Here is a 15,048-nt window from a genome sequence, read left to right as displayed (position 1 = left end):
CTCCAACAAAAAATTTTTTACCTCAAAAAAATAACATTTTTTAAACTAAAAAAACACAAACATTTTACCAAAAAATACAAAACAAATTCTACCAAAAAAGCAAATTTTTTTGGACAAAAAAGCACATTTTTTTGGACAAAAAAAGCACATTCTTTGGACAAAAAAAGCACATTTTTTGGACAAAAAAAGCAAATTTTTTTGGGACAAAAAAAGCACATTTATTTTTGACAAAAAAAGCACTTTTTTTTGACAAAAAAGGCACATTTTTTGACCTAAAAAAGGACAAACTAAATTTCAACAAAAAACACACTAATATTTTTTTGACCAAAACATTTTCATACCAAAAAAGCCCAAACGAACATTTTTTCACTACATAAAAAAGCAGAAACTGACATGTTTACAACAAAACAGGGACAAACATTTTCTCCACACAAAAAGCAGAAACTGACTTTCCAAAAAAAAATATTTTTTACCAAAAAATCTCCAACAAAAAATTTTTTACCCCAAAAAAGAACATTTTTTAAACTAAAAAACACACAAACATTTTACCAAACAATACAAAACAAATTCTACCAAAAAAGCTAATTTTTTTGGACAAAAAAAGCACATTTTTTCGACAAAAAAAGCACATTTTTTTGGACAAACAAAAGCACATTTTTTTTGACAAAAAAAAGCACATTTTTTTTGACAAAAAAAAGCACATTTTTTTTGACAAAAAAAAGCACATTTATTTTTGACAAAAAAAGCACTTTTTTTGGGGACAAAAAAGGCACATTTTTTGACCTAAAAAAGGACAAACTAAATTTCAACAAAAAACACACACTATTATTTTTTTGACCAAAACATTTTCATACCAAAAAAGCCCAAACGAACATTTTTTCACTACATAAAAAAGCAGAAACTGACATGTGTACAACAAAACAGGCACAAACATTTTCTCCACACAAAAAGGAAGAAACTGACTTTACAACAACAAAAACATTTTTACCAAAAAATCTCCAACAAAAAATGTTTTACCCCCAAAAAAGAACATTTTTTAAACTAAAAAAGCACAAACATTTTACCAAAAAATACAAAACAAATTCTACCAAAAAAGCAATTTTTTTTGACAAAAAAAGCAAATTTTTTGACCTAAAAAAGAACAAACTAAATTTCAACAAAAACACACACTAATATTTTTTTGACCAAAACATTTTCATACCAAAAAGGCCCAAACATTTTTTCACCACATAAAAAAGCAGAAACTGACTTTTTTTTTTACAACAAAACAAGCACAAGCATTTTCAAAACATAAAAAAGCAGAAATTGACTTTACAAAAAAGCTCTAACAAACGTTTTTTTTAAATAACATTTTAACAAAAACACAAACATTTCACCAAAAAAATACAAACAAACCTTTTTTTCTACCAAAAAAAGCAACATTTTTTTTTTTAACCAAAAAAAGAACAAACCAAATTTTAACAAGAACACAAATTATTTTTTTTAACCAAAAAAACACAAACAAACCTTTTTTTAAACCAAAAAAAAACAAAGGAAGTTTTTTTGAGAGAAAAGTCCAAAGGTAGATGTATTTAGAGTGTGCAATTAGTTGCAGACTTATGGTAAAGAGGCGGAAGCAGGAAGAATGTTGACAAATATTTATTGCAAAAAGTAGCGAGAGAAGAAGAATAAAATATTGCATCATTTGACAAAAATAACATCATTATGAGAAAAGATATAAAAGTCTATGCACAGTAAAAACAGTAGTCAGACACTTATATTATTATTATTATTATTATTACATTTCTTCAAGGTCGTCCTCTTCAATCTTCCTTTCAAGTGAATTTATATGTAACAATGTCAAGGACACACACACATACTGTAATACTCCTAAATATACTGTAATACTCTTAAATATACTGTAATATTTACTGTAATACTCTTAGATATACTGCAATATTTACTTTAGTACTCTTAAATATACTGTAATACTCTTAAATATACCGTAATATTTACTGTAATACTCTTAAATATACTGTAATATTTACTGTAATACTCTTAAATATACTGTGATATTTACTTTAGTACTCTTAAATATACTGTAATATTTAGTGTAATACTCTTAAATATACCATTATATTTACTGTAATACTCTTAAATATAGTGTAATATTTACTCTAGTACTCTTAAATATACTGTCATATTTACTGTAATACTGTAACATTTACTGTAATACTCTAAAATATACTGTAATACTCTTAAATATACTTTTATATTTACTGTAATATTCTTAAATATACTGTAATACTCTTAAAAATATTAATATTTATTGTAATACTCTTAAATATACTGTAATCTTTACTGTGATACTCCTAAATATACTGTAATATTTACTTTCATACTCTTACATTATACTGTAATATTTACTTTCATACTCTTAAATATACTATATTTACTTCCATACTCTTAAATATACTGTAACATTTACTTTAATACTCCTGAATATATTGTAATATTTACTTTAATACTGTAAAATATACTGTAAATATTTACTTTAATATTCCTGAATATATTGTAATATTTACTTTAATACTGTACTTGTACTGATAAATATATTGTAATATAAATATCTTGCAATATTCACTTTAATATTGTTAAATATATTGTAATATTTACTTTAATACTGGACTCGTACTGTTAAATATATTGTAATATGTACTTTAATACTGTAAAATATACTGTAAATATTTACTTTAATACTCCTGAATATATTGTAATATTTACTTTAATACTGTACTTGTACTGATAAATGTATTGTAATATAAATATCTTGTAATATTTACTTTAATATTTTTAAATATATTGTAATATTTACTTTAATACTGTACTCGTACTGTTAAATATATTGTAATATGTACTTTAATACTGTACTTGTACTCTTAAATATATTGTGATATTTACTTTAATACTGTAAAATATACTGTACTTGAACTCTTAAATATACTGTAATATTTACTTTAATACTGTTAAATATTCTGTAATATGTAATTTAATACAATCAATATGTTGTAATATTTACTGTAATACTGTACTTGTACTATTAAATATATCTTAATACTTTAATACTGTACTTGTACTGTTAAACATCTTGTAATATTTACTTGAATACTATTAAATATTCTGTAATATGTAATTTAATGCGAATCAATATGTTGTATTATTTACTGTAATACTGTACTTGTACTGTTAAATGTCTTGTAATATTTACTCTAATACTATTAAATATTCTATAATATGTAATTTAATACTAATCAATATTTACTGTAATACTGTACTCGTACTATTAAATATATCTTAATATTTACTGTAATACTGAACTTGTACTGTTAAATATCTTGTAATATTTACTTTAATGCTATTAAATGTTCTGTAATATGTAATTTAATACTAATCAATATGTTGTAATATTTACTTTAATACTGTACTTGTACTATTAAATATATCTTAATATTTACTTTAATACTGTACCTGTACTATTAATTATTTATTAATATTTACTTTAATACTGTACTTGTACTGTGACCAATAACAAGGTTGACTTTACTACAAATAAAAAGTGTATCCTCAGGATATAAAATGTAAATTAATGCTAAATGTTAACTGTTAGCATGCTAACGTGAGCATGCTAACTCCTTTTGGCTTTTCAGCATTCACAGGAAATTGCACTTTGGCAAAGAACATTTTCACTTTCTACTACAATGTTAGCCAACTGCCTAAAACGCTAACATTAGCATGCTAGCTGTTGAAGCTAACATTGGTCTTTCAGGCATCTAAATGCGCAATTTCTACTATCAAAGTCAAACAGTCAAAATGCTCCTTGCTAATGTCGCTCGGTTGCTAACATTAGCATGCCAGAGTCATATTTTGGTACGCTACACATGCTAACTGCCAAAGTCTTAACAGTTAGCATGCTAACTTTTTTTTTTTTTTTTTTAGATCATTTTGTAGGCATGCACCTCAGTCAGAGTATTTCGGTACTTCACGCATGCTAACTGCCGGAATGCTAACGTTAGCATGCTATCTTTTTTTTTTAGATCATTTTGTAGGCATGCACCTCAGTCATACAGTATTTCAGTACTTCACGCATGCTAACTGCCAGAATGCTAACATTAGCATGCTAACATTTAAAAAAAAAAAAAATTTTAAGATCATTTTGTAGGCATGCACCTCAGTCATTCAGTATTTCGGTACATCACGCATGCTAACTGCCAAAATGATAACGTTAGCATGCTAACTTTTATTTTATTTTATTTTTTTAAGATCATTTTTGTAGGCATGTACCTCAGTCATACAGTATTTCGGTACTTCACGAATGCTAACTGCCGGAATGCTAATGTTAGCATGCTACCTTTTTTTATTTTTTAGATCATTTAGCAGGCATGCACCTCAGTCATACAGTATTTCGGTACTTCACGCATGCTAACTGCCGGATTGCTAACGTTAGCATGCTATTTATTTTTTTAGATCAGTTAGCAGGCATGCACCTCAGTCATACATACAGTATTTCGGTACTTCACGAATGCTAACTGCCGGAATGCTAACGTTAGCATGCTACCTTTTTTAAAAATTTTTAGATCATTTAGCAGGCATGCACCTCAGTCATACAGTATTTCGGTACTTCACGCATGCTAACTGCCGGAATGCTAACGTTAGCATGCTACCATTTAAAAAAAAAATTTTTTTAGATCATTTAGCAGGCATGCACTTCAGTCACACAGTATTTCGGTACTTCACGCATGCTAACTGCCAGAATGCTAACGTTAGCATGCTAACTTTTTTTTTAGATCAATTTGTAGGCATGCACCTCAGTCATTCAGTATTTCAGTACTTCACGCATGCTAACTGCCGGAATGCTAACGTTAGCATGCTAACTTTTTTTTTAGATCAATTTGTAGGCATGCACCTCAGTCATTCAGTATTTCAGTACTTCACGCATGCTAACTGCCAGAATGCTAACATTAGCATGATAACATTTTTTGATTTTTTTTTTTTAAAGATCATTTTGTAGGCATGCACCTCAGTCATTCAGTATTTCGGTACTTCACAAATGCTAACTGCCAGAATGCTAACATTAGTATGCTAACTTTAAAAAAAAAATAATTTTAAAGATCATTTTGTAGGCATGCACCTCAGTCATTCAGTATTTCGGTATTTCACGCATGCTAACTGCCAGAATGCTAATGTTAGCATGCTAACTTTTTTTTAGTCATTTTGTAGGCATGCACCTCAGTCATACAGTATTTCGGTACTTCATGCATGCTAACTGCCGGAATGCTAACGTTAGCATGCTAACTTTTTTTTTTTTTTTTAGATCATTTAGCAGGCATGCACCTCAGTCATACAGTATTTCGGTACTTCACGCATGCTAACTGCCGGAATGCTAACATTAGCATGCTATCGAGAGGAGCCAGATGAGGTGGTTCGGGCATCTGGTCAGGATGCCACCCGAACGCCTCCCTCGGGAGGTGTTTCGGGCACGTCCGACCGGTAGGAGGCCACGGGGAAGACCCAGGACACGTTGGGAAGACTATGTCTCCCGGCTGGCCTGGGAACGCCTCGGGATCCACCGGGAGGAGCTGGACGAAGTGGCTGGGGAGAGGGAAGTCTGGGCTTCCCTGCTTAGGCTGCTGCCCCCGCGACCCGACCTCGGATAAGCGGAAGAAGATGGATGGATGGATGGACTTTAAAAAAATTATAATTTTAAAGATCATTTTGTAGGCATGCACCTCAGTCATTCAGTATTTCGGTACTTCACGCATGCTAACTGCCGGAATGCTAATGTTAGCATGCTACCTTTTTTTATTTTTTGGATCATTTAGCAGGCATGCACCTCAGTCATACAGTATTTCAGTACTTCATGCATGCTAACTGCCGGAATGCTAACGTTAGCATGCTAACTTTTTTTTTTTTTTTTTTAGAACATTTAGCAGGCATGCACCTCAGTCATACAGTATTTCGGTACTTCACGCATGCTAACTGCCGGAATGCTAACATTAGCATGCTAACTTTTTTTTTTTAGATCATTTTGTAGGCATGCACCTCAGTCATTCAGTATGTCAGTACTTCACACATGCTAACTGCCAGAATGCTAACATTAGCATGCTAACTTTAAAAAAATTATAATTTTAAAAATCATTTTGTAGGCATGCACCTCAGTCATTCAGTATTTCGGTACTTCACGCATGCTAACTGCCGGAATGCTAACGTTAGCATGCTAACTTTTTTTTTTTTTTTTTAGATCATTTAGCAGGCATGCACCTCAGTCATACAGTATTTCAGTACTTCATGCATGCTAACTGCCGGATTGCTAATGTTAGCATGCTATTTATTTTTTTAGATCAGTTAGCAGGCATGCACCTCAGTCATTCAGTATTTCAGTACTTCACGCATGCTAACTGCCAGAATGCTAACATTAGCATGATAACATTTTTTGAATTTTTTTTTTTAAAGATCATTTTGTAGGCATGCACCTCAGTCATTCAGTATTTCGGTACTTCACGCATGCTAACTGCCAGAATGCTAACGTTAGCATGCTAACTACTTTGCAATCAGGCCAAAGTGTGGTGCATTGCGTTGCGTTCTACTGAAACCGCATTACAAAAGGATATGACTCGTAGTCCAGTTTCTGGGTGAGAACTCCCGTCAGGATGAACTCGGCGTTGTGGACGTCTGCACGTGATAAAGTGAAGACGCGTGATAAAGTGCTAACTCGTGAGAGAAGAAAGTGCCGACTTACCGATGTTTTTGAGGAAATATTCTCTGCACAGATGGAGATCGTTGTCGCAGGAGATCAAGATTATTTCTGGAAGGTTCTGCAGCAGAACAACAAGACTTACTCCAATATTCACGGCTGCAGCAGCAGACTCATAAAAATAAAGAAGAAAGAAGTTACCTTGTTGTGTTTGTGTTCCATGATCTTTTTGTAGGAGGGTTGTTTGGCCAGCAGCTTCCCTCCGGCACTTTCTACGATGGACTTCATGGTGCTCAGGCTGGGACACATGCCTGGTGTCAGGTAGAAGTACTTGCCCTGCAACACACACACACACACACACACACACACACACCATAAAGATTACAATAGACAAGATAAGATAAGAAGAGAAAAGAATTGTAAAGAAAAGAAAAGAAAGAAATGAAAATGTAAAGAAAAATATAGTAAAGAAATTAAAACAAAGAGTAACAAAAACATTGAAAAAAATAAAGAAAAGTAAAGAAAAGAATTGTCAAAAAAATATATAAAAGACAAGAAAAAGTAAAACAAAGTAAAGAAAATAAATAATTAAACAATTAAAGAAAAATAAACAAGAAAAAATTTAATAAAAATAAAGATAAGAACAAAAAAATAAATGTAAAGAAAGAAAAGCTAAAAAGTAAAGAAAAGAAAATATATAAAAAGATAAGAAAAAGAAAAACTAAGCGAAGAAAATAAATAAAACTAAAGAAAATAAAAACTAAGTAAAGAAAAGAAACAGAACTAAAGAAAAGAAAAACAAAGTAAAGAAAAGCAAAAAACTAAAGAAAAGAAACATTTAATAAAAATAAAGATAAAAACAAGAAAATAAAATCAATGTAAAGAAAGAAAATTTAAAAAGTAAAATTTTTTTTTAAAGAATTGTAAAGAAAAGAAAAGAAAGAAATGAAAATGTAAAGAAAAATATAGTAAAGAAATTAAAACAAAGAGTAAAGCAAAAACATTGAAAAAAAATAAAGAAAAGAAAAGTAAAGAAAATAATTGTCAAGAAAAAATATAAAAAGACAAGAAAAAGTAAAACAAAGTAAAGAAAATAAATAAGAGAAAAAAAGGAAAACAATTAAAGAAAAGAAAAATAAACAAGAAAAGATTAAATAAAAATAAAGATAAGAACAAAAAAATAAATGTAAAGAAAGAAAAGCAAAAAAGTAAAGAAAAGAAAATATATAAAAAGATAAGAAAAAGAAAAACTAAGTAAAGAAAATAAATAAAACTAAATAAAATAAAAACTAAGTAAAGAAAAGAAATAAAACTAAAGAAAAAAAAACAAAGTAAAGAAAAGCAAAAAACTAAAGAAAAGAAACATTTAATAAAAATAAAGATAAGAACAAGAAAATAAAATCAATGTAAAGAAAGACAATTCAAAAAGTTAAGAAAATAACATTAAAGAAAAAATATAAAAAGACAAGAAAAACAAATAAAAGTGAAGAAAATAAAAGAATAAAGTAGAGAAAAGGAAAAAAACAAGGAAAAAAAGAACAAGCAAAGGAAAGAAAAGTAAAACAAAGCAAAGAAAATGAATTAAAAGAAAAGAAACAAAAGTTAAAAAAGCATAGAAAAGAAAAGAAAAATAAAGACAAGAAAAAGGAGAACAAGAATAAAGATAAGTACAAGAAAATTTAATAAAAGGAAAGAAAAGACAAAAAAATTATAGAAAATAAAAGAAAACTAAAAAGGTAAAGGAAAGACAAGTAAAGAAAAGAAAAGATAGGCGAAAAAAGAAAAGAAAGAAAGAAAGAAAGAAAAAAGGTAAAGAAAATTTAAAAAAAGATAAGCAGCTAGTGAAAGTATGTAAGTACCAAGTACCTCAGTGTAGTAATAAAAACTGCTGTTTAGTTGTAGATGACATCATGTCATTTACATAATTGGTCATTTATTTGGACAGTGCCAGACAAAAGGTGTTCAGTCCCATCATGATGTGTTTAAGAGCCAAGACACAAAGACATACCTTAAAAAGTGCTGCACTGTGAGCTTTCTTCAGGGACTCTTCCAGACTGAAGCCAAAGAGGACCTCGGCCTCAGCGTCCCTCAGGATGTGGCTCTGCTCGTCTACAAGTCACAGGGAGACCAACACAGCTAATGCTAACCATTCATTCAAGCGGAGTGGATTTCAAAATAAAGGCTGACACAAGAAACGTACCGACAAACTTTTGGCTCCTCCAGCTCTCCTCCAGCCAGTCGGGGGTGACCACGTGCTGCACCACAGACATGGCGCTGAGGAACTTGACAGTGCGCTTGACTTTGCTGGCCAGCAGGTGAGTCGCCTTCTGGCTGCTGTCGGCCACTTCCCCACCTAAAGCATGCAGCCTCTGCAGGACGTAGTATCTGTTACTCTATGTCATCATCAGTAGTCATCACATCACCATTGTACTCTGGATGATGCAACCTTTCATTGTTCCTCTACCACAGAGGCAGTATCTGTTACTCTACGTCATCATCAGTAGTCATGACATCACCATTGTACTCTGGATGATGCAACATTTCATTGTTACTCTACCACAGAGGTAGTATCTGTTACTCTACGTTATCATCAGTAGTCATGACATCATCATTGTACTCTGGATGATGCAACATTTCATTGTTACTCTACCACAGAGGTAGTATCTGTTACTCTATGTCATCATCAGTAGTCATCACATCACCATTGTACACTGGATGATGCAACCTTTCACTGTTACTCTACCACAAAGGTAGTATCCGTTACTGTACGTCATCATCCGTAGTCATGACATCATCATTGTACACTGGATGATGCAACCTTTCATTGTTACTCTACCACAGAGGTAGTATCCGTTACTCTACGTCATCATCAGTAGTCATGACATCACCATTGTACACTGGATGATGCAACCTTTCATTGTTACTCTACTACAGAGGTAGTATCCGTTACTCTACGTCATCATCCGTAGTCATGACATCATCATTGTACTCTGTATGATGCAACCTTTCATTATAACTCTACCACAGAGGTAGTATCCGTTACTCTACGTCATCATCCGTAGTCATGACATCACCATTGTACTCTGGATGATGCAACCTTTCATTGTTACTTTACCACAGAGGTAGTATCTGTTACTCTACATCATCATCAGTAGTCATGACATCACAATTGTACATTGGATGATGCAACCTTTCATTGTTACTCTACCACAGAGGTAATATCTGTTACTCTACGTCATCATCAGTAGTCATGACATCATCATTGTACTCTGGATGATGCAGCTAATATTTCAACGATACGTGGCACTTTATAAAGTGTGGGGTGATAAAACAATATCAGTTTATATCACGACAGACACATAATCCAGATCAATAAAAATTGAAGACATTTTTTAAAAAAGCCCTATACGGCTGGGCGATAAAATGATATCTATATATTGTGATAGACGCGTAATCAATATCAAAAATAAAAAATGTTGAAAAAATAAAATAAAAAATAAGAGTCCTATAGCTAGGCCTTAAAACAATATCAATATATATTGTGATACATGTAATCAATATTAATTAATAAATAAAAAAATTCAAAGCCCGATACGGCTGGCGATAAAACAATATATATTGCAATAGTAATCCATATCAATAAAATATGTAAATTTAAATTAAAAGCCCCATGAGGCTGGGCGTTAAAACGTTATCAATATATATTGTGATAGACACGTAATCAATATTAATAAAAATTTTAAAAATCAAAATCAAAAATGTTAAACCCAATACGGCTGGGCGATAAAACGATATCAATATATATGTGATAGACACGTAATCAATATTAATAAAAAAATAAAAAATAAAAATGTTAAGCCCAATACGGCTGGGCGATAAAACGATATCAATATATATTGCAATAGACACGTAATCAATATTAATAAAAAAAATTAAATAAAAATAAAAATGTTAAGCCCAATACGGCTGGGCGATAAAACGATATCAATATATATTGCAATAGACACGTAATCAATATTAATAAAAAAATAAAAAATAAAAATGTTAAGCCCAATACGGCTGGGCGATAAAACGATATCAATATATATTGCAATAGACACGTAATCAATATTAATAAAAAAAATTAAATAAAAATAAAAATGTTAAGCCCAATACGGCTGGGCGATAAAACGATATCAATATATATTGCAATAGACACGTAATCAATATTAATAAAAAAATAAAAAATAAAAATGTTAAGCCCAATACGGCTGGGCGATAAAACGATATCAATATATATTGCAATAGACACGTAATCAATATTAATAAAAAATAAAAATGTTAAGCCCAATACGGCTGGGCGATAAAACGATATCAATATATATTGCAATAGACATGTAATCAATATTAATTAAAAAAAAAACAAAATAAAAATGTTAAGCCCAATACGGCTGGGCGATAAAACGATATCAATATATATTGCAATAGACACATAATCCATCTCAATTAAAAAAATAAAATAAAATAATTAAAAGCCCTATACGGCTGGGCGATAAAAGATATCAATATATATTGCAATAGACACATACTCCATCTCAATTTAATAAAAATAAATAATTAAAAGCCCGATACAGCTGGGCAATGAAACGATATCAATATATATTGCAATAGACACATAATCCATATTAATAAAAAATATACAGAAAAAATTAAAATCCCCATGGGGCTGGGCGTTAAAATGTTATCAATATATATTGCAATAGACACGTAATCAATAATAATAAAACATTTTAAAAAAATTATAATTTAAAGCCCAATACAGCTGGGCGATAAAAAGATAAGATATATTGCAATAGACATGTAACCCATATCAATAAAAAATAAATTAAAATAAATTAAAATCCCCATAGGGCTGGGCGATAAAACGTAAACAATATTGATAAAAAAGTGTTTTAGTTGTTGTTGTTGTTGTTGGTAAGAAAGATGACGTATGGAAGCAAGGTAGGTTGCACGAACAAAGACAGGAAGTGATCAGTGGGCGGGACATGCTAACAGCCAATCAGGTGACAGTATCAACTATCAAAGAAGAGAAAGTCCAAATGAAGATGAAAGAGGAATGTTCTTTTCTGACACTTTATCAACTTATTGTGTGTTTGACTACTTTGTTTACCTTGGTGTACTGTTGCACTTGTGTGGGCTCGAACCCTGTGAACATGACCCGTGGAGTGGACTCGGGCGGCAGCTTCTTGCCGGGGGACTGGATCTCCTCCAGCCTGGGCGCACACGAGACGCAAGCGTGAAGAGAAAGTGGGCGGAGTCATGCGTGAGAGCGCGGGCGTCTGTACTCTACTACCCACCGGGCCTTTTTGCTGGCAGGTTGGCTGTTGGAGTCCAGCAGCTTCTGTTTCTGCAGCTGCTGCATGCTCTGAAGGACAGGACGTCACGTCAGGGAGTCTGTCACGTGGTCTCGTCAGACATTTTACTCACCGCCAACGCTTCTGGAGACACTTTGATTGGTATTCTCCAAGGACCTGAGCAAAGTCAAACATAAAGTGGATTTATTCATCCATGCTTTAAAAAGATGAGAGGCCTGTCCTTCCCACTAATGAACCATATTCGGTACTATACCGCCTCTGAAAAGTACTGGTCCACCAAAATGTAAACAAACGCCATTGGTGGATCTGCACCTGACATCCACTGTAATGATACCAAGTACATGAGTGTATCTAGTCGATATATCAATATTTTTTAATCGTCACAAAATCTTCTTTAGTTTTTAAAAAAAAATGTATATTATGTTTATAAAGTCAGTAAATACGTCCCTGGACACATGAGGACTTTGAATATGACCAATGTATGTTCCTGTAACTACTTGGTATCGGATCGATACCCAAATGTGTGGTATCTTCCAAAACCAAAAAAAAAAAAATTCTCAGGGATCCAAAAGAGCCTTATTTTTTTTATTTTTTTTCAAAATAAGTAAAGAAAAAAATATATATATATTTTATATGTCTGTTTTTTGTATGTTTTATGCCCTTTTTCCAAATAAAACCCATTTTTAAATGGAAAAACACAAAATATGCAATATATGCCCCCAAAAATACATCAAAGTGTAATATTTGATATGAAGTAATTAAAGCCTTAAATAGGTTTAATAATTCATTACAACATTAATTTAGATTTTTTTGTAATTTTTTTTAACAATGACCATTTTGAAAAAACACAAAAAAAAAACGCAAACATTTTTAGGAATGCAAAAGTCTCACTTATTAATTAAAAAAAAAAAAAGTTTAAAAAAAAGGTTTCATAATTCATAACAACATTAATTTTGATTCATTACAATTTTTTGAGCAATGACCGTTTGGGGAAAAAAAATTAAAAATTCTCAGGGATCCAAAAGAGCCTTACTTATTAAATTTTTTTTTAAATAAGTTAAAAAATATATATATATATATTTTATATGTCTGTTTTTTGTATGTTTTATGCCCTTTTTCCAAATAAAACCCGTTTTTAAATGGAAAAAAAACACAAAATATGCAATATATGCCCCCAAAAATATATCAAAGTGTAATATTTGATATGAAGTAATTAAAGCCTTAAATAGGTTTAATAATTTCATAACAACATTGATTTTGATTCATTATAATTTTTTGAGCAATGACTGTTTTGGGGAAGAAAAAGAATAATAAAATTCTCAGGGATCCAAAAGAGCCTTACTTGTTTTTTATTTTTTTTAAGTAAGTAAAAAAAAAAAAAATTTAAGTAAAAAAATATATATATTTTTTTACTTTCTACACTCAAGTCTCTAAATTAACTTCAGATCTATCCACTGATGACACATTTTATTATTTTGATGTCTGTTTTTTGTTTGTTTTATGCCCTTTTTCCAAAAAAAAACAATTTTTAAATGGAAAAAACACAAAATATGCAATATATGCCCCCAAAAATACATCAAAGTGTAATATTTGATATGAAGTAATTAAAACCTTAAATAGGTTTAATAATTCATTACAACATTAATTTTGATTTTTTTTTTTTTTAATTTTTTTTTTAACAATGAGCATTTTGAAAAAAAACAAAAAAAAAACCACAAACATTTTTAGGGATCCAAAAGTCTCACTTATTAATTAAAAAAAAAAAAAAGTTTAATAATTCATAACAACATTAATTTTGATTCATTACAATTTTTTGAGCAATGACCATTTGGGGAAGAAGAAAAAAATTCTCAGGGATCCAAAAGAGTCTTATTTATTAAATCTGTTTTAAAATAAGTTTAAAAATATATATATATATATATATATTTTATATGTCTGTTTTTTGTATGTTTTATGCCCTTTTTCCAAATAAAACCCGTTTTTAAATGGAAAAAAAAACACAAAATATGCAATATATGCCCCCAAAAATACATCAAAGTGTAATATTTGATATGAAGTAATTAAAGCCTTAAATAGGTTTAATAATTCATTACAACTTTGATTTAGATTTTTTTGTATTTTTTTTTAACAATGACCATTTTGAAAAAACACAAACATTTTTAGGGATCCAAAAGTCTCACTTATTAATAAAAAATTTAAAAAAAGTTTAAAAACAAAAGGTTTAATAATTCATAACAACATTAATTTTGATTCATTACAATTTTTTGAGCAATGACCGTTTGGGGAAAAAAAATAAAAAATTCTCAGGGATCCAAAAGAGCCTTACTTATTAAAATTGTTTTAAAATAAGTTAAAAAATATATGTATATATATTTTATATGTCTGTTTTTTGTATGTTTTATGCCCTTTTTCCAAATAAAACCCGTTTTTAAATGGAAAAAACCCACAAAATATGCAATATATGCCCCCAAAAATACATCAAAGTGTAATATTTGATATGAAGTAATTAAAGCCTTAAATAGCTTTAATAATTTCATAACAACATTGATTTTGATTCATTATAATTTTTTGAGCAATGACCGTTTTGGGGAAGAAAAAGAATAATACAATTCTCAGGGATCCAAAAGAACCTTACTTATTTTTTATTTTTTTTAAGTAAAAAAAAAAAAAAAAAAAAAAAATTTTAAGTAAAAAAAATATATATATTTTTTTTTACTTTCTACATTCAAGTCTCTAAATTAACTTCAGATCTATCCACTGATGACACATTTTATTATTTTGATGTCTGTTTTTTGTTTGTTTTATGCCCTTTTTCCAAAAAAAAAAAATTTTTAAATGGAAAAAACACAAAATATGCAATATATGCCCCCAAAAATACATCAAAGTGTAATATTTGATATGAAGTAATTAAAGCCTTAAATAGGTTTAATAATTTCATAACAACATTGATTTTGATTCATTATA

At 30.1% G+C, this 15,048-nt stretch overlaps 1 protein-coding gene across 1 annotated transcript in view; it reads right to left on the bottom strand.

Moving 5' to 3' along the window:
* Positions 1–1,565: 1,565 nt before the first annotated feature.
* Positions 1,566–15,048, bottom strand: part of paxip1 (PAX interacting (with transcription-activation domain) protein 1) — a 79,005-nt gene continuing 65,522 nt past the window's right edge. Inside the window, exons 15-23 of the mRNA XM_061928999.1 lie at positions 12,197–12,240; positions 12,067–12,134; positions 11,880–11,982; positions 8,931–9,099; positions 8,739–8,839; positions 6,932–7,066; positions 6,776–6,851; positions 6,649–6,708; positions 1,566–1,831 (exon numbers count right to left, since the gene is read on the bottom strand). Of these exons, the coding sequence (XP_061784983.1) occupies positions 1,815–1,831; positions 6,649–6,708; positions 6,776–6,851; positions 6,932–7,066; positions 8,739–8,839; positions 8,931–9,099; positions 11,880–11,982; positions 12,067–12,134; positions 12,197–12,240 (773 nt within the window). The 3' untranslated portion in view covers positions 1,566–1,814. The remainder of the gene's footprint in view (positions 1,832–6,648; positions 6,709–6,775; positions 6,852–6,931; positions 7,067–8,738; positions 8,840–8,930; positions 9,100–11,879; positions 11,983–12,066; positions 12,135–12,196; positions 12,241–15,048) is intronic.

Source organism: Nerophis lumbriciformis, linkage group LG33 (assembly GCF_033978685.3).
Source record: "Nerophis lumbriciformis linkage group LG33, RoL_Nlum_v2.1, whole genome shotgun sequence".
Classification (NCBI taxonomy): Eukaryota; Metazoa; Chordata; class Actinopteri; order Syngnathiformes; family Syngnathidae; genus Nerophis; species Nerophis lumbriciformis.
Note: the sequence above shows the minus strand (reverse complement) of the source record. Positions and strands in the feature narration are given on the sequence as shown.